At 54.1% G+C, this 18,788-nt stretch overlaps 3 protein-coding genes across 3 annotated transcripts in view; 2 read left to right on the top strand and 1 right to left on the bottom strand.

The window, feature by feature from the left end:
• The window catches only part of LOC104397333 (butyrophilin subfamily 1 member A1-like), a gene marked incomplete at its 5' end in the record, with an annotated part of 20,544 nt that extends 13,908 nt beyond the window's left edge, over nucleotides 1-6,636 (top strand). The window contains 7 exon segments of the mRNA XM_010007285.1: nucleotides 2,377-2,481; nucleotides 3,055-3,075; nucleotides 3,699-3,719; nucleotides 4,325-4,345; nucleotides 4,810-4,830; nucleotides 5,291-5,323; nucleotides 6,119-6,636. Of these exon segments, the coding sequence (XP_010005587.1) occupies nucleotides 2,377-2,481; nucleotides 3,055-3,075; nucleotides 3,699-3,719; nucleotides 4,325-4,345; nucleotides 4,810-4,830; nucleotides 5,291-5,323; nucleotides 6,119-6,636 (740 nt within the window).
• A 2,887-nt stretch (nucleotides 6,637-9,523) lies between these two features.
• GP1BA (glycoprotein Ib (platelet), alpha polypeptide) lies at nucleotides 9,524-11,662 on the top strand. The gene has a single exon (XM_010007267.1). It carries the CDS (start codon nucleotides 9,524-9,526, stop codon nucleotides 11,660-11,662), a length of 2,139 nt encoding a protein of 712 aa, XP_010005569.1.
• Nucleotides 11,663-13,728: 2,066 nt separating this feature from the next.
• On the bottom strand, nucleotides 13,729-17,231 carry KLHL33 (kelch-like family member 33). The gene is made up of 4 exons (XM_010007284.1): nucleotides 17,195-17,231; nucleotides 16,081-17,014; nucleotides 14,837-15,007; nucleotides 13,729-14,305 (listed from the first exon to the last, which is right to left on the bottom strand). Exons 1-4 carry the CDS (start codon nucleotides 17,229-17,231, stop codon nucleotides 13,729-13,731), a joined length of 1,719 nt encoding a protein of 572 aa, XP_010005586.1.
• Nucleotides 17,232-18,788: the final 1,557 nt, after the last annotated feature.

Below are 18,788 nucleotides of genomic sequence, written 5' to 3'. Positions count from 1 at the left end.
AGAATCCTAGGGGTTGGAAGGGATCTCGAAAGATCATCTAGTCCAACCCCCCCCTGCCAGAGCAGGGTCACCTAGAGTACATCACACAGGAACTCATCCAGGTGGGTTTTGAATGTCTCCAGTGAGGGAGACTCCACAACCTCCCTGGGCAGCCTGTTCCAGGGCTCTGTCACTGTCACAGTAAAAAAATTTTTCCAGATATTCACCTTGAACCTCCTATGCTCCAATTTACACACATTACCCCTTGTCCTATCACTGGTAATCACTGAGAAAAGCCTAACTCCATCCCCCTGACACTCACCCCTTACATATTTGTAAACATTGATGAGGTCACCCCTCAATCTCCTTTTCTCCAAGCTAAAGAGACCCAGCTCCCTCAGCCTTTCCTCATAAGGGAGATGTTCCACTCCCTTAATCATCTTTGTAGCTCTGTGCTGGACTCTTTCGAGCAGTTCCCTGTCCTTCTTGAACTGAGGGGCCCAGAACTGGACACAATATTCCAGATGTGGCCTCACCAAGGCAGAATAGAGGGGGAGGAGAACCTCTCTTGACCTACTAACCACACCCTTTCTAATGCACCCCAGGATGCCATTGGCCTTCTTGGCCACAAGGGCACATTGCTGGCTCATGGTCATCCTCCTGTCTACCAGGACCCCCAGGTCTCTTTCACCTACACTACTCTCCAGCAGTTCAGCCCCCAACCTGTACTGGGACATGGTGTTGTTCTTCCCCAAATGCAAAACTCTACACTTCCCCTTGTTGAATTTCATCATGTTTCTCCCCGAGTTTCTGTAGACTCTGGGTTAAGTAAGGTCATAACACTGGAACCAAGCAATAAAAGAAAGAGAAACCAATCTGTGCCCTCAGTCTCACCTGCCATGGAATCCTGTTCTGCTGCTTTGGGATGAGAAATAAGTAATTGTATTAGCATCTGCATAACATGAATATGTTTTTGTTTTTCCTTGTCACTCAGAAAAGCTCTGTTTTTACTAGACAATTTGGGGCAGGGAGTGTCAGAGCAGAGATGCAACAGTGAGCTGGACTAATCAGACACCAAACTGGGCTGCAGTATTCCCTGCTTTTCAGCTGCATCCTGTTGCTGTTTTACTTTGAGAATGAACAAATTAGGGAGATTTTTTTTTCCCTGGGGGAGACCTGTACCTTTCTCCTGGTGATGCTGCTCTGCACTGGAGTGTTGTTGATGTGTGTGTTTCCCTGATTCTGATCCTGTATTACCTGATGAAATACAGTATTATTTTTCTCCAAAGCAAAGTAAACATGATTTAACTAGAAATAAGTCAATTAGAAATCCATTGTCTCATAAAAAAATCCCCACGATGGATGCAGACAAAATGTCATCAGTCCCAGACCAGTGACCTGGTCATATTTTTGTTCAGTTTGTGACTGTGACAGAGGCTCTCAAAACCACAGGGGAACTGACTAAGAATGAATATTTATTCCAAGCAACACTGTTTAGCCCTCTGATAAATCAAAAATAATAGCAGAGATTCAGGTGTTGTTGGGAAGATTAATACACTGCACCACAACTACGTAAGAATTCCTAAGCTTTTTTTTATGAGGTCACCCCATCCTGAGAAGTTTCCCCATGTGGAATCCCAACCTAAGGGGTCAGCTCCCTGGCAGACCTGCTACTCCAAGGGAAAACCCAGCCAACTTCCTGGTGGGGAACTCTTTATAGGCTAGGTCAGGTCTGACCTGTGGTCATTCATTCCTTATTCTACCGGGGTCAAGACACCGCATTGGCTGGGGACCCTGTCATAGAATCATAGAATCAGAGGGGCTGGAAGGGACCTCTGAAGACCATCGAGTCCAACCCCCCTGCTGCAGCAGGAACACCCAGGGCAGATCACACAGGAACGTGTCCAGATGGGACTTGAAAGTCTCCAGAGAAGGAGACTCCACAGTCTCTCTGGGCAGCCTGTCCCAGGGCTCTGTCATCCTCACAGGAAAGAAGTTTCTCCTCATGTTGAGGTGCTGTTTCCCCTCTCCTAGGGGTCCCCACCCCAGCAATCACCAAATGGCCTCCTAAAACTAGGTACCACCCTGTCTGCTGGCAGTTCCACAGCCCAGCAGGGGTTAAGACCAGAAATGAGTCTCAGCAGCATCCAATCTGACCAACAAAGTTGGGCCTCTTTGCCAGCTCCACAGAGCCAAGCAAATACTGTAACCCCCCCAGGGGCCGGGGGGCACGCGTGCTGTGCCACGGTGGGGAGCTGAGCACCAGACAGGAGCTGATTTTCATCCTCAGTGGGATTCAGACCCACTTGGGATGACCTTGTGTAAAATAGAAACAATCTACTTGCCATGGCTGCTGGGGGAGCAGCCTGACCCTCCTTCGGGGATTTTCTTTTTCAGATCCCTTTTTCCTGAAAGCCCAACCTTGGATAACTGCCCTGGGCACTGTCCTGGTTGCTGTGGTCACTCTTCTTTTTGTCACTGTTCATCTCCTGAAAATTAAAGGTATCCTGCTGGTGCTGTGCCTGGGGAGGGGCTGGGGGGGCTGTCCCATTCAGCTGCTTCTGGTTTTGAAGGACAGGTGGGTTTGGGAAATGCCAGGATGGTCTTGGAGCCTTGTTGTGGTGTGTGACACACGTGCAGTGGGAGCTTAAAGACCCTGGGATTTATTTTTGGAAGAGAACAGGAAGGTTGTTTCTCCACCTAGAAGTTGGCAGAAGGCAGCGGGATCAATACACCTCCAGCTCCCCTGCCCCAGGTGAGGGTGGATTCTGCCCATAGAAATGGAGCAATCATTTGTGAAGCAACCCTGGCATGTTTGGAAGGCCCGACAGGGCTTCCTTTCCTGGGGCAAGACCCCCCCCTGCGGGTAAATAACACAGAGGGATAAAGGAAACTGGAATCCTCTGTGTCTTGCCAAAAGGAGATGGGGTGGGTGGGTCGTGGTGTCACTGCAGAACCTCCAGCCTCACCAGCCCTTCTGCCTTGTAAGGGCTGTAGCTCCTGTTGGGACTTTATCAATGCTCTTTGGAAGGGATGATTTTTTTAATTATTTACATTTCTTTCTTCCGTTCACAGGAAAGCAGGAGAAAAAAATAGGTAAGCTTTGCTTTCCATTTTCCGAAAATTGAAGAATTCTCTCAAGTGGAGGAATTTGTGGGGCACATTTCTGGGGGATGTGGGAGAGGGAAATGTGTCTAATTTTGAAATGATGAAGTGATGACATTATTCAATGATGTTGTAATTTTAAGGAAAGTAATTGCAGAACCAAAGAAAGAGTGAACAGATGTTGCACCAACAGTGAACTTTGCCATCTTTTTGGGCTCTCAAGATTCTTCCCAAAGCTGGAGGAAACATCAGGGTAGCACATTTCATTTTGCAGGGTCCTCAGCTTTGTCTTGTCACTAACAAAAACATGGGGGCAGGATGGTCAGGCAGCAGGGAGGGTGAAATTTCACCCCACAAACTTTCCTTGCTGCTGCAACCCTGCCCCTTCACCTCACCCAGGCTTCCAGCAACACAGCTCTGGCCTCTGCCCAGGGTGACTTCAGGGAGGGTGGGCAAGAGCTCCAAAAGTCTTGAGAAGAAAGGTCTTGAGGAGCCTTTGGACAGAAGCTTTTCCATCATGAGCAATTTTTAGCCTCCTGCTCACCCCAAGAACTGTGTCAGTGGAAAAGGGCTTGGCTTTGTTGTTGATGTTCTCCTCTGGTTTTGCTTTTCAGTGATGCAGGAGGCAGCACTACGTAAGTCCTGCTCCCCATCTTCCCTGTGGAATCCTCTGTGGAAATGTTCAGACTTTTTTATTCATCCTCTCGTTCCATCTGAATGTTCTTTATAGGAAAATTCTTTACTTCCCCCTCCCATGACCCCTTAATAATATGAAAATTGAATCTGAAAAGTCATTAGAATTTTTCCCTGAGTGGCTGTCAATGCTTTTTAATACTCTTATTTTAATCTTAGTGAAATAGTACTGAATATTTATTGTTTGTTAGGGGAAGATTATGGAAACTTAAGCTGTTGAGAATTTTCTTATAAAAAATGTAGATTGTTTGATTACTAGGAATCTTAAAAAAACCCTACACAACCAAACTCTTGAGGAGGGCACATAGTTGTCTCTCTTTCTTCATTTACTTGCAGCTCATGGAGTTGCCAAGCAATAGTCCTTTGGCTGTTCAACATGAGCTCTTGCTAAATTGGTGCCAGTGCAGTGAGCTGACGTTTAGTTCCCCAGCAATCTGCATCCTTGGAACCAGAGAATAAATCAGTGCCCCTGCACCCCAGCCCCTCCCCCTGTGCCCATGGAAGGGACTGTGTCAGATCCTAACTCATGGCTCTCTCTGTTGTTCAGGGGATCGTGATGCAGAAATTGGTGAGTCACCTTCTCTCCCTTACAAAGGATCTTTTTACAGAGCCTATGTGGGGTGGTAGTGTGTTTTGTTTGGGTTTGTTTACTTTTAAAGTGTGAAGTGAACCAAATAGTGGTTGAGGGGTGGGGGGAATGGGAGAGGGGGAATTTGGGAATCCAAGCATTGAAGATGGTGTCTGGGGCTGGGCAGGTCAGGCAGGGGCAGAGTGCCCTGAGCACCCACTGTTGCACCATGGTTTGACAGGAGTGCTGTGTAACGGGTCCCCTTGAAGGTGAGGGACCTGCCAGGGACCTTTTCCTGCCCCAGAATTGAGCAGGACAACCTGCACCACCCCCTGCAGAGCTGGTGATAGGAGGGTGCTTTGCATGGCCAAGCCCTGGCAGGAACCCACCTACACATTATGGGAGAGGTTATATCCAAATCAATATCCCAACAAGCATTTGTGCTGATTTATCTTGTTTTTCAGAAAAGCAAGTTGGAGAACTTGGTGAGTATCATTCTTCCTACGTGGGAGACTTCTCAGTTGGGCCGTTTTCTCATCTGGGTTTTGCACGTATGCCCTGGTTTCCATTTTCCTTCTGGGAAAGGAAGAGGTAGCAAATACTGAGCTCATTTCAGAAATGTCCTTTTCCTTTGCTCTCTTTGTGTTTTTAAACTGTTCCCTGTAATCCTATATTTAGAAGAAAATGCTTTCAGTTTTCAAAGTACAAGCAAACCATAAATATAGGTCTGAATCAAGGACAGGCAGGATTGCATTTGTGGGAAATGGCTGGAGCCCTTTCACAAAGCCAGACAATGAAGCTGTGAAGTGACTTGCACAAATAGAGCCACATTTCAGACAATGTTTCACTCCCCTGGCACATTCTTAACCCGAGCTGAGACAGTACAAGTCTGCTCAGATTACCTCTCATTTGTTTTAAAATTACCTCTCTTGGTTTTTTTTAAAGCATGGAGAAGATATGCAGTGCCTATAGAAGAAGGTAATTAAAGTTTGTTCTTTTAGGGTGCTGAATCATCTCTGCTTTAATCTTCCTTCCTGGTGGTTCCCCCTCCTGCAGTGGTGCTGTTGGGACAGAGATCCTTCTGCTTACCCTCTCTTCACAGCAGGAACTGTAACACCCCAACCCCCTGTTCGTTTTCGTGCATGTCCCTATTTCAGGGAAATCTGGAGAGTCCTGGTCCTCAGTGGGCAGTGCTGGCCATGTTTTAGAGACATGGGGACTTTTTTAGCCTGAAGGTCTGCTGATACCCTCTCCCTCTCTGCTCAGTGTAATCTCTGTGCTTTGTTTTCTGTTCCTTCCCATTGGAGAATCACAGAATTGGGTTGGAAAGAAAGATCATCGAAAGATCATCCAGTCCAACCCCTGCTAGAGCAGGATCCCCTAGAGTAGATCACACAGGAAAGCATCCAGACAGGTTTGGAAAGTCTCCAGAGAAGGAGATTCCACACCCCCTCTGTGCAGCCTATCCCAGGGCTCTGCTACCCTCACAGGAAAGAAGTTTTTCCTCACAATTACATGGAACCTCCTGTGCTCCAGTTTGCACCCATTGCCCCTTGTCCTATCATTGGACATCACTGAGAAGAACCTGCCTCTGTCGTCCTCACACTTGCCCTTGATGTATTTATAAACACTGGTGAGGTGTCCCCTCAGTCTCCTCCTCTCCAAGCCTGCCAGCCATTGCTTGTGCCCTTTTTATTCTCCCCTATTCAGCCCCAGCAAAAATCTCCCCTAGGGTGAGTTGTTCCCTGAAGTGTGACTCCATCTCTCCTGCAGTGAAGGTGGTCCTGGATCCAGACACAGCCCACTGTGACCTGGTCCTGTCTGACGACTGCAAAAGCGTGAGGCGCAAGGACACGCGGCAGGACGTCCCCGACCTCCCCCAGCGCTTCAACCCCTGGCGCTGCGTCCTGGGCTGCCAGGGCTTCACCTCGGGCAGGCACTGCTGGGAGGTGGAGGCTCTGGATGGAGGAGGATGGACCGTGGGGGTCTCCAGAGAAGATGTGAAGAGGAAGGGAGAAATTGAGTTTAAACCAGAGGAGGGCATCTGGGCAGTGGGGCAGTGGGCAGGGCAATTCCAAGCTCTCACGGCCCCGAATCGCACCCTTCTCCCTGAAATCCAGACTCCCAAGCAGATCCGGGTCTCTCTGGATTATGAAGAGGGACGGGTGGCGTTTTTCAGTGTTGATGAGGAGATTCCCATCTTCACGTTTCCACTCGTGTCATTTGAAGGAGTAAGAGTCTACCCTTGGGTCTGGCTGGGTCCTGGGACATGGCTCAAAATGTGGCCCTGATGAAGTGGAGGGAGTAAGAAAAGGCGTTTTTAGGGAATCTCAGGAGTTCAGACTCTAGGAAGGATTTATGTTGAAAGGAATTTGTGGAGTTTTCTGTTGCAGCCACCTGCTCACAGCAGGGCTAACCTCAGAGCTGGTGTAGGTGTCTTTGCACCTTGTTCAGCTGAACTGTGTAGGCTCTCCAAGAGTGGAGAACTTGTTACTTCTCTGGATTCTGTCCTGGTGCTGTACCCCCTTTGAGAGGAAGAATTTGAGTTGGAAGAGGTCTTTGAAGGCCACCTAGTCCAACCCCCTGCAGTGAGCAGTTACATCTTCAGCCAGATTGGGTTGCTCAGAGCCCCATCTGGCCTGAACTTCAGTGTTTCCAGGGATGGGGCTTGTACCACCTCTTTCGCCAACCTGTGCCAGTGTCTCACCAACCTCATTAAAATATTTCTTCCTTATATCTAGTCTAAATCTCCCTTCTTTTAGTTTAAAATCATCATCCCTTGTCTTCTCACAACAGGCACAGCTAAAAAATCTGTCCCATCTTTCTTACAGTCTCCTTTTAAGTACAGAAAGGCCTCAGTAAGGTCACTTTGGAGCCTCTTCTTCCCCAGGCTGAACAACCCCAACTCTCTCAGCCTGTCCCCATAGCAGAGGTTCTCAAGTCCTCTGAGCATCTTTGTGGCTTCGTCTGGACTCACTCCAACAGGTCCAATGGTCAGTTTCCCCAGTTGCTACTCATGACTGTCACCTTTCATCCTCACTCTCTACCTGTTGGACAATACTTCAACGGAAAAAATGCTCCTGCAACAGGGATTACTTCTGAAATGTACAGAATAAAGTTACTTCCACGGGATTTGTCTGTGTGTTTTAGCACCAAATGTCTGTGTCTAATGTGTTGTCTCCACCTCTTTTTACCCTGTGTGAACTTGAAGGCACTTCTGAAAAAAGTCCATGGACTGTTTTGGAGTCCAATGGAGCTTCCACAGCTTCTCTGAGCAGCCTGTTCCACTGTCCCACCACCCTCACACCAAAGAATTTCCTCCTGATCTTTAACCTAAATCTCTCCTCTTTTAGTTTAAAACCATTACTCCTTGTCCTCTCACTACAAGGCCTTGTAAACAGTCCCTCCCCAGCTTTCCTGGAGCCCCTTCAGGCACTGGAAGGTGCTCCGAGGTCTCCCTGGAGCCTTCTCTTCTCCAGGCTGAACACCCCAACTCCCTCAGTCTGTCCTCGTGAAAGCTGCTCCAGCCCTCGGATCATTTTTGTGGGCTGGGGTTTGGAGTGAGCATGGGAGTGGACACAGAGGGGCAGGTGACCCCAGTGGCACAAGGGGATAACCCACACCAGGCAGAGTCATCCTCAGCAATAAGCAAGGGGGGGAAGTGTTTCCAAGGTTCTGTTGCTCCAGGACTGGGCATTGATCTGCTGGTGGGAGATGCTGAGTGAACATTTCTGCTTCATTTTTTTCCCCCTCTCTCTTCCCTTCACTTATTAAACTGTCTTTATCTCGACCCACAGGGGTTATTTTTTCTCACTTTTGCTTTTCCAGTTCTCTCTCCCATCTACAGAGGAAATGGGTGAGAGGCTGGTGGGTGCTTCTCTGCTGGCTGGATTTGTCGCTCCACGATCCACAGAATGGACAACCAGTAGAAAACCAGTACCTTTGCAGCACCTCCCCTTGCAGCTTTTGGGTGACCCTCCAGCCTTATAGTCCAAATGCTCCACAGTGACCTGCAGGGCAGGGAAGTGGAGACAGCTTGGCTTCAGGAACAGGCAGCAGGAGGAACTGCAAAACCGAGCTCCTTCCTCTGCCTCTATCTCCTTCCCCGGTCTGCACTGCGGCTGCTCCCACAGATGGTAAAGCTCCCTCAGCTCTCCAGAAGAGCCATTCCTGTTTTTCTTGGCAAGCCAGAAAGAAAGGATCCCTTGTCTACACCACAGACAACAAGCTAAGGTAATGTGCAGAAGCTGCTCCTCACTGGTATGCCAGCTGGGCTGTGGCCCCCAGGTTGAGGTGCCTCCAGGGTTGAAGCCCAGAGGGTGCTGAGAAAGAGCTGCCTTGGGGCAGGGGAAGGGGCAGAGGCTTGTGCAAGGGACCCTCTTCCAAGGATATAAAAAGGTGTAGCTCAGGGGGTAGCTGAGGGGGCAAAGGCTCCTCCTGGATGCAGCTGTTCTCCTTCACTGCACAGAGGCAAGTTATGGAGCTGGTCTCTGGTTGAGCCTTTTCCCAGGGGAGGGTGGTGGGGCAGCCGAGGGCTGTGCTGAGGGTCAGGAGCTGGGTTTGGTGGCTCAGGAAGCCACAGCTCCCTTCCCCCGGCTGTGCCTGCTGATAGAGACCTGGACAGGCCCTGATGGAGGGACCCAAAGTGGCCAGAGAGCCAGCACTGGAAGGTCCAATGCTGAGTCCAGAGAAGCAGTGGCCATCGGGGGCTGGACACACCATGTCTGTGCTTGGGAAGCTCTTTCACATGGTTCATGTGAACCTGAGCAAAGGGCTCGGCTGGTGTTGGGGATATTGAGGGAGCCTCTTCCAGTCCACAATGGCCTGGACTGGGCTGGGGGATGTGCAGGAACAGCAGCACCACGGAGCTGCTGCCTTTGTGGTGGGGAGGGCAGCCAGGCCACTCCAGTGTGAAGCAGATTCTGCCTCCCACAGAGGAGGGTGAGATGAGCAGGGCAGAGATAGTGGCTCCTTGCTGAACATGCTGCCCTCCAAGGACGAGATGAGGGGTGGGTGCTGGCAAGAGGTGTGGGGCTCATCTCTCAGGGAGGAGCTGCAGGGCTCTGAGGGCTCAGAGGGTCTGACAGGGCGTGTTGTCAATGCTGCTCATGCAGGATGAAAGGTGATGTGTAGGTGTGTTCCTGCCCAGCACACTCCTCTGACTCTCCCCTCCAGGCCATGCAGATCCCTGCCCTGCTCCTGCTTCTCCTCCTCCTCCTAGCTCTGCTGTCCCCGGCCAACGCTGCCCACCCTGCTCAGCCTTGCCCCTCGGAGATGAACGAGGCCAAGGACCTGCTGGAGGTGAACTGCACGGGACAGGATCTCAGCGCGGTGCCCCCGGGGCTGCCCGCAGACACGGGCATCCTGCTGCTCAGCGCCAACCGCCTGGGCTCTCTCTCCACCGCCGCCTTCCTGCCCCTCGCCCAGCTGCAGGACCTCGACCTGTCCCACAACGGGCTGGTGGCTCTGCACACCGGGCCCCTGCTGCCCTCCCTGAAGGAGCTGCTGCTCTCCCACAACGCGCTGGAGACCCTGCCCACCCTGCAGGGCCTGCCTGAGCTCACCCGCCTGGCCCTGGCCCACAACAGCCTGGCAGAGCTGCCCCCAGGGGCTTTCCATGCGGTGCCGCGGCTGCAGGACCTGGACCTGCAGGGGAACCAGCTGCGGACGCTGCCCGGGGAGGCCTTTGCAGGGCTGAGGGCACTCAAGGACTTGGACCTCTCAGACAACCTCCTGGAGGAGCTCCCCAGGGAGCTGCTGCAGGATCTGCAGAAGCTAGAGACCCTCTGGCTCTCAGGGACCTGCCTGCAGACCCTGCCCACCAGCTTCTTCCCTGAAGGGCACCTCTTTGCCTATGTCTTCCTCACCGAGAACCTCTGGCACTGCGACTGCGACCTGCGCTACCTGAGGACCTGGATCCAGCAGAACGAGGGCAGTGTCTACCAGCCAGAGCGGGGCCTGGAGATGTCAAAGGTGGAGGTTGCCCCTGAGAAGGTGCTGTGCTACAGCCCCCCTGAGCACTGGCAGAAGCCCATCATCCACTTCAAGCCCAACTGCGGCAATGTGGGGGACACAGATGAGGACGAAGACTATGATTATGATTTTGGGGAAGAAAAGATGGAGAAAGCTCCCATAACCACCTTCCTCCCCCCACATCCACCCATCCCCAAAGAGCACAGTACCGTGCCCCATACCCCGCCTCCCCTTGCTAACACAAGACCTCCTCTTAGTACCCCTTGCAGCTCCACCCTCGTCCCAAGCACTTTGCCTGCAACAGCTGCAAGCACCAGAGCTCCCAGCACTGCCACTCCTGCTCCAAACAGTCCCACCATCACAGCTTCAAAGCCCCCAGCCACTGCCACCAGTGTCACTGCTGCTCCTGCCAGCATCCCACACAGACCCACCACCCTCATTTCCACCACCTCACCGCCAACCACTATGAGTACCAGATCTCCCAGCACCAGCAGCTCTCCCCAGACCACCCTTACCACCAACACTACCAGCACCTATACCAATCTCATGGTGTCCACTGGCGCATTTTCCCCCACCTCCACAGCAGTGTCTTCTACTGGTGTGCCAGAGGCCTCTTCCAGTGTCAGGTCTTCAGATCCTTCTCTGACATCACTCACTTCAATGGTCTCCACTACCATGCTTTCCACTCCTGCCCCAACACCACTAGCTCCCCTGGAGACCACCCAACCTGCACCTCTGGCCCTCTGCCCATGTTCTACCCCAGAACTGGCCATACCTGTGCTGCGCTCGCGGGCAGGTGGGGAGGCTCCACAGTGGGGACAGTGGGTGCTGAGGCATTGCTGTCTGTTGCACTGGGTGCTCTACCTGGCCGCCTTGATTTTCCTGGTCCTGACTGTGCTGGCTCTAGCAGGCTGGCTGGTGTGGATGTGTCTGGTGGGATGGCCCTCCTGGCGCAAGTTCCTGGAGGGCCAAGAGATGCAGCATCCTCTGCTGAGGTGGAGGAAGTCGAAAGGAAGCCCTGCCATGCATCTCAGCAGCTTCCAAAGCCCTCTCCAGCGCCCCACGTTCTGTACCATCAAGGAAGTAGAGTTGTGCCCTGAGGTTACGTATTGCACGATTAAAGACCTGGGAATACAGCATAGTCCTCCTGCAAGTTCCTCCTTCTGCACAACAAAGGAGCTGTGGATCCACCACAAACATCTCAACACTTCATTCAAGTCTTTCTCCAGGAACCTGGTGGTCACTGACCTCAGCTCCCTGAGAACCCCTTCTGTGTACAGCCTGGACAGGGGTGTCAAGGCCATTGGTGATGTCAGAGTGAAATATGCTGGCAACACCTTGTAAATGCTTCTGAGTGTTCAGAGAAAGAGGTGGAGGTTTCTGCTTCATGGTTTAGTGAGGAAAGATCTGCTTGCCTGGGGGAAGCCGTCCAGCTCCTTCCCCTCATGTTACTCTCCCACACCCTGAGCTTTCTAGATCAGCACTAATTACTTTACTTGCTGGGGGGGGAGAAGGTTTCCTGGGCTGGTCAGTGACAGTTTGGGACTGACACTGCCTGTTTCCAGGGTGCTTGTGGAACATGGAGCTCACTTTGTGCCCCAGCTGCTTTTGTTCACATGATACACGTAGTGATGCACTCAACTACCAACTTGGTGCCAGGCTGTTCATCACACAATAAATACTCTCTTTGCCTGAACTTCAAATGGGTGCTGGATTCATTTCATTGGACCTCCTATAGTCCCGGCAGGGTACAGCGAAGGACAGAATTGTCTTCAGTACCTGGAAAGCTGAAGAGAGAGAAGAAAAGTCCACTTATACCCAGCTTCCTAACTTCTGTCCCAAACAGGGGATTCACACTGTGGGATTGAATCACATGGAAAAGCATCCCACTGCATGTCCCACTGTCACCTGAGAACTTCAGAAACAGTAAATGTCCATGTCTCTGCACGTGACCCCCCTGTGACCCATCATGGGGTGGCTGGAAATGGGGAGGAGGGCAAGCGGCTTCAGTGGGTGATGGATGTGACTTGTAAAGGATTGCAGTGGCACAAAATGTCCAGGGGCTGGCCAAACTTTGTGGCCACCTGTGCAGAAGTCACCCAAACATTATGGGAGGTGTGAGGAGACAGAAGTTGTCACTGGCAGGGGTCAAATAACAGGCTGCAGCACTAGACTGGATGAATCACTTTTGCAGTCCAACACTGTTCCAGTTCTAACTGTCCCAAGTGTGTCATCCATCCACTGTGGGTCAGCTGGCCTCTGCCACATTCATTAGTGGGTCCACAGAAGGGTAGGCGTCCTTGCCCTTGGCCAGCTGGGGTGTCTGCTGCTCATGCTCATGTGTGCTCATGCACCTCTGGACATGCAGGCTCTGCATATGTCAGCAAGCTGTCTGTTGGTGCTGACTCTGACCCACCACACTCTCTCCCTCTTTCCTGGGGCAACACAAACAGTCCCAGAGACCACAGATTTGAACCTCAATCCCTCTAAACAACTCTAGAGATTATTCCAACAACCCAAGAGACCTCAGATCCCCTCAGAGGATGGCCCCAGGAAGATGCCAGTGACACCATAAGCCATGACCTGCAACACACCTCCCCCACATATCCCAAGACCCTCAATGTCCTCCCCAAAGGGTCCACTGGTACCCCAATATGTCCCAGTATCCCCATTACCTCCCCCTCTGCTTGCAAGTCCTCCCTAGGATTCTCCCCCTGACTCCACACAGCAAACACCCCTGGTCACTCAGGAAAGCCAAGACCTCCCAGAACCACCTCAAAACCTCAAAGCCCCCAGGAACCCCCAGTGCTCCCTGCCTTCCTTGCCATCTGTCCCAAGCCCCTGGCACCCCCAGGACTCTTCTATTTCCTCAGGATCCCCCATGCATCCCAAGATGATTCAATCAACTCCAAGATGCACACACACCCTCCCCCATGCCCAGTGAACACCAGCACTCAGAGTCTCTGTGCCCTCCACCCACTGCTCCCCAGGGGGCCCAGGAATCCAGGCCATCCTAGTCCTGACCGCCATCCACCCAGGACACTCAGGCTGTTGGTCTCCTGCTCTCCTGCTCCAAGATGCAGCTGGTTGTCTGGGTTCCCCAGCAGAAAACAAGACCCAGATGGGCAGTTCAGAAGCCACTTTTATTTAACCCATGTGACGTGGTTGAGGAGTCCCCAGCTCCCTGTGAAGGGCTCAGGGCAGGGGAGTGCAGGGCTGCAGTGTGGGGAGTCCTTGTGTCCCACAAGGTCTCCACAGTCCAAGGTATGTACTCTGGAGGCAGCGGGGTTGCTGGAAACCACAGGAGGAACTTGTTCTGGGGGAGGGAGCTGGAGGCAGTTTCATCCCATAGAGGTGCCCATGGGTGCTACCTGGAGATCCCAGTATGGGCTGCAGAGCTTTTAGTCCCTCTAAGTCTTATTGGGGGTGTCAGGTGATCTTGAGGGGTCCTCAGGGTAGTTTGGGTCACGTAAGGCAGTGGGTAGAGTGAGGACACAGGCTTGGAGGTCAGTGTAGGGATGGGGCAAGGTGCCCCGGGTGATCCAGCGCCGAGTGCCCGGCTGGTAGGCGTGAATCAAGTGGGTGTCCCTGTAGGTCTCGTGGCTGTAGCCTCCCAGGACCAGCAGCTCCCCCCCCAGCACCGCTGCACCCCCAACTACATGGGCATGGGGCAGGGGGCTGAGGAGGACCCAGCTGTTCAGCTTGGGGCTGTAGACCTCAAAGGCCAGCTGGTCCTTGTAGCCAGTCTGCCCAACCCGCTGGCACAGCCCCCCGGCCACGTAGAGCTGCCCACCTGCCTCCTGCATGACGTGACCTGCTCGCTGGCCGTTCATGGGGGCCAAGGCTGTGGCAGGGACCCCCCGGGCATAGCGCAGCAAGGACGCCTGGCACTGACCCGCCTCATCACATCCCCCTGACACGTAGATGGCACCATCCAGGGCACATGCTGCGTGCCCACACAGAGCCATGGGCAGGGGCTGGCACCTCCTGAGCAAGGAGAGAAGGAGGGCGGGAAGGGCAGGTTAAGCAGGGGTGCCCCATGTGGTGAGTCCATGCCCAGGAGTTCCCCAGTGAGCAGAGGCTCCAGTGACTGCTCGGCTGGCAATGGTGCCCAACATGTAACGAGCCCCGGTGGGCAGCATCCGTCAACACAGAACGGATGGCTAAGGAGCAGCACCATTCAACACTCTGTAGCCTCAGAAAGACACCACTGGTCAACCCACAGTGGACTCTCTCGATGGACAGTATCAGCCAGTGCCCAATGAATGTAGTGGGAAGATGTTTAAATTATTCCTACCATACTGCTGGCCAAAAGTTTATTCACCACCCAGCTGGCAACACTGGCCAACACCCAGTGTCTCCCAAGGGACATGGTTGCTACACACCCAGTAGACCTCTCCCACAGGACACTGTGGGAACATTCTCTGTTGGAGGCTCAGTGACCCAAAGACCCCCACTGGCCAGTGCAAGAGGCTGCTAGGGCAGAGGAAAGCAGGTGTCCACGTAAAGCTGTCTCACCTCCAGGTGTCCTTGGCCAGGTCATAGCACTCCACAGTGTCTGTGCAGTAGAGCTCCCCTGAGCTGCCCCCCAGGGCATAGATGACATCCCCGAGTGCCACCGCAGCAAAGTAGCTCCGCCCGCAGGTCATGCTGGGCAGGCGCTCCCAGGAGTCCTCCATGGGCTGGTACCTGGGTTGAGCGGGAAGGGCAGCAAAAGCCCGTTACCTACCACGTCATGAGGTGAGGTTGGCACCCCTGAGGGCAACAACCCACCTACAACTGGCCATCCCCATAATGCCTTAGAGCCATATAGTCCTCTTGTATGGGAATATCCCCTCCTGCAGGTCCAGGACAGGTGCCCACCACCAGCTGCCTGGCACAAACACATCTCTGCCAGACCAGCCCCTGCCAGACACTTCCACACCACTGACTTGGGAGAAACCAAAAATTAACTGTGAGAAAAGGGCAACTCAACCAAACGGGAGAAATGAAAATTCACCATGAGCTAAAAGCAGATCAATCATTTCAGGAACAGCCCAGTTCAGGTCACACAGCCCTGAAGATCCCTTCTAAAAACCTGTGTTGTGATTTTTCTAGATTGCATTTATTTAACGTTACTTTTAGTATCTCACGTTTGATTGAGTCGCCTTTATCTAACCATGAGATAACCCAGGACAGCTGCAGAGCAAGGTGGACACCTCTGATGGCCGAGCACCATGAAGATGTGAGGTTAACCAGCTCTCACATGTTGCAGAAGGTGTGGCACACACACCTGAACTCCCCTGTGTTCACAGTGGCCTTGCAAAAATCAGGGTCGCATGAGCAGAGACACTGCTCCCCGGGGTTCTGGTCATGGAGCTGACCCAGTGCCACCTGCTGATCTGTGTACACGTGTCCTGGCAGAGTCACTGGTGTAACTGTGTCTAGTGGCCAGCTGGTGGTGGCCATGTGGCTGGCAGTACCATGGGCACCATACAATTGTCCCTTCCTGCCTCCCTCTGGGTGATACCAAACCCCTAATGCTCTGAGGCACCTCAAGGTGGGAGCCTCCCTGCCCTACCCCCCCAAATGCCCAGGTAACTCTCAGAGTGGGACCCTCAGTCCTACAGTCAACCACTCCCAGAAAGCCTTTGGGCCACCTGGTCAGCTGCAACCCCATCATGCCTTGGCTCCATGGGGCAGCTCTAGCTCCACCAGCACTTCCTCAAATCCCACAATGTCCAAGTACCAGGTGGCACCTCTAGGTCCTCTTTAGCTCTCACCTGTAGACACTGGCCAGGGTGTCATGCACCCCATAGTAGCGCTTTCCACCCAGGACATAGAGGATGTTGCCCACCACAGCTACAGCGTGGCGGAAGCGTGGGCCGTCAGGGAAGTGTCCCAGTGGCCGCCACTCCACCTGCTTCACCAGTCCCACAGCACTGAGGTAGCGGTGAGCAAACCAGAGGTGCCTGCTGGGCTTCCGGGCAGCCAGGTTGGCTGTCACTTTGTCTCCACCACAAACCACCAGCACCTCTTGCAAGGAGCGCACTCGGCATGGCAGCTGGGCCATGGGGGCCAAACTTGCTATGATGAGCTCACGGAGGATCTTTGGGTCAGCAACCCCTGCAGTCACTGATGGGACCTTCTTCAGCTCCAGGCCAGACATGAGGGCAAAGCGAACAGACGACAGGACTTCCTTGGCTAGATCTTCTTCAACATCTCCATTGGCCATGAGCCACCGGGATGCTGCTTCCAAGGTCTCCAATTCATAGAGGACATTGAGCCCATCAGAGCGGAGGAGGCGGATGAGAAGGTGTGCAGGAAGATCCAGGAAGGCTGGTGTGGCCACCACACTGGGAAAGGTGGCCAAGATGTAGTCCTCTGCTACGCGGCCCACCTGGGCCAGCCCATAAGCCACAGCAAAGGCCAGGACATCCAGGCCAGTTTCTGGGCTCAGGTCATGGGTGAAGACATCCAGGCAGAGGGAGAGGAGCCCCCAGGCCTGGTAGCGCAGGGAGGTCTCGGCTGCCTCCAGGACCACAGACCATGGTCCTGCCACAGCCCCCGTGTAGGCAAAGGAGAGGAGGAGGCGCAGCTCGGCTGGGGACAGCTTGGTGGCCAGGGGGGCTGCCGGGTCGTGGGTGGCCTCCCTCATGGGGCAAGTGAAGAGGGCCCGGAAGAAGTCGCAGGAGCAGCTCAGGGCCAGGCGCTGAACTAGGGGGAAGGACAAGAGTGGTGGGGGCAGCAGGGGGGCTCTTTGCACCATGCAGACCCCTTAGACCTCATGTCCTGGCTTCCTCAAGCCTCCCCACTCAGTCCCCAGCATCCCTGCCAGGGAACCCCACTGTCCCAGCCCCATCCCCCTCCCCAGCCCAACTGGGGACCCCAGCTCACCTGGGATCACCTCGGGGGGCCGGCTGGTGGTGGCCATGTGGCTGGCAGTACCATGGGCACCATACAATTGTCCCTTCCTGCCTCCCTCTGGGTGATACCAAACCCCTAATGCTCTGAGGCACCTCAAGGTGGGAGCCTCCCTGCCCTACCCCCCCAAATGCCCAGGTAACTCTCAGAGTGGGACCCTCAGTCCTACAGTCAACCACTCCCAGAAAGCCTTTGGGCCACCTGGTCAGCTGCAACCCCATCATGCCTTGGCTCCATGGGGCAGCTCTAGCTCCACCAGCACTTCCTCAAATCCCACAATGTCCAAGTACCAGGTGGCACCTCTAGGTCCTCTTTAGCTCTCACCTGTAGACACTGGCCAGGGTGTCATGCACCCCATAGTAGCGCTTTCCACCCAGGACATAGAGGATGTTGCCCACCACAGCTACAGCGTGGCGGAAGCGTGGGCCGTCAGGGAAGTGTCCCAGTGGCCGCCACTCCACCTGCTTCACCAGTCCCACAGCACTGAGGTAGCGGTGAGCAAACCAGAGGTGCCTGCTGGGCTTCCGGGCAGCCAGGTTGGCTGTCACTTTGTCTCCACCACAAACCACCAGCACCTCTTGCAAGGAGCGCACTCGGCATGGCAGCTGGGCCATGGGGGCCAAACTTGCTATGATGAGCTCACGGAGGATCTTTGGGTCAGCAACCCCTGCAGTCACTGATGGGACCTTCTTCAGCTCCAGGCCAGACATGAGGGCAAAGCGAACAGACGACAGGACTTCCTTGGCTAGATCTTCTTCAACATCTCCATTGGCCATGAGCCACCGGGATGCTGCTTCCAAGGTCTCCAATTCATAGAGGACATTGAGCCCATCAGAGCGGAGGAGGCGGATGAGAAGGTGTGCAGGAAGATCCAGGAAGGCTGGTGTGGCCACCACACTGGGAAAGGTGGCCAAGATGTAGTCCTCTGCTACGCGGCCCACCTGGGCCAGCCCATAAGCCACAGCAAAGGCCAGGACATCCAGGCCAGTTTCTGGGCTCAGGTCATGGGTGAAGACATCCAGGCAGAGGGAGAGGAGCCCCCAGGCCTGGTAGCGCAGGGAGGTCTCGGCTGCCTCCCGGACCACAGACCCTGGTCCCGCCACAGCCCCCGTGTAGGCAAAGGAGAGGAGGAGGCGCAGCTCGGCTGGGGACGGTGGCCGGGGGGCCTGCCGGGTCGTGGGTGGCCTCCCTCATGGGGCAAGTGAAGAGGGCCCGGAAGAAGTCGCAGGAGCAGCTCAGGGCCAGGCGCTGAACTAGGGGGAAGGACAAGAGTGGTGGGGGCAGCAGGGGGGCTCTTTGCACCATGCAGACCCCTTAGAACTCATGTCCTGGCTTCCTGCAGCCTCCCCACTCAGTCCCCAGCATCCCTGCCAGGGAACCCCACTGTCCCAGCCCCATCCCCCTCCCCAGCCCAACTGGGGACCCCAGCTCACCTGGGATCACCTCATCCCCCGCCTGGAGCTGGAGGTCGCAGCCCAGGCCACTGGTGCGGAGCTGCTCCATGGCTCTTAGTGTCTCCCACTGCTCCTCCAGGGGCTTGGGACCCCCCTCCCGGGCACAGGCAGCC

Source organism: Chaetura pelagica, unplaced genomic scaffold, assembly GCF_000747805.2.
Source record: "Chaetura pelagica isolate M959 unplaced genomic scaffold, ChaPel_1.0 scaffold441, whole genome shotgun sequence".
Lineage (NCBI taxonomy): Eukaryota > Metazoa > Chordata > Aves > Apodiformes > Apodidae > Chaetura > Chaetura pelagica.
Note: the sequence above shows the minus strand (reverse complement) of the source record. Positions and strands in the feature narration are given on the sequence as shown.

What these genes read in the sequence shown, in the direction of transcription:
- GP1BA (XM_010007267.1), top strand. Translation starts at nt 9,524, where the DNA reads ATGCAGATCCCTGCCCTGCTCCTGCTTCTCCTCCTCCTCCTAGCTCTG.
- KLHL33 (XM_010007284.1), bottom strand. Translation starts at nt 17,231, where the DNA reads ATGGCCACCACCAGCCGGCCCCCCGAGGTGATCCCAG. An exon ending in ACCCTGGCCAGTGTCTACAG is followed by an intron (nt 15,008 to 16,080) that starts GTGAGAGCTAAA and finishes CGCTCAACCCAG; the next exon opens with GTACCAGCCCATGGAGGACT. An exon ending in CTGGCCAAGGACACCTGGAG is followed by an intron (nt 14,306 to 14,836) that starts GTGAGACAGCTT and finishes CTCCTTGCTCAG; the next exon opens with GAGGTGCCAGCCCCTGCCCA.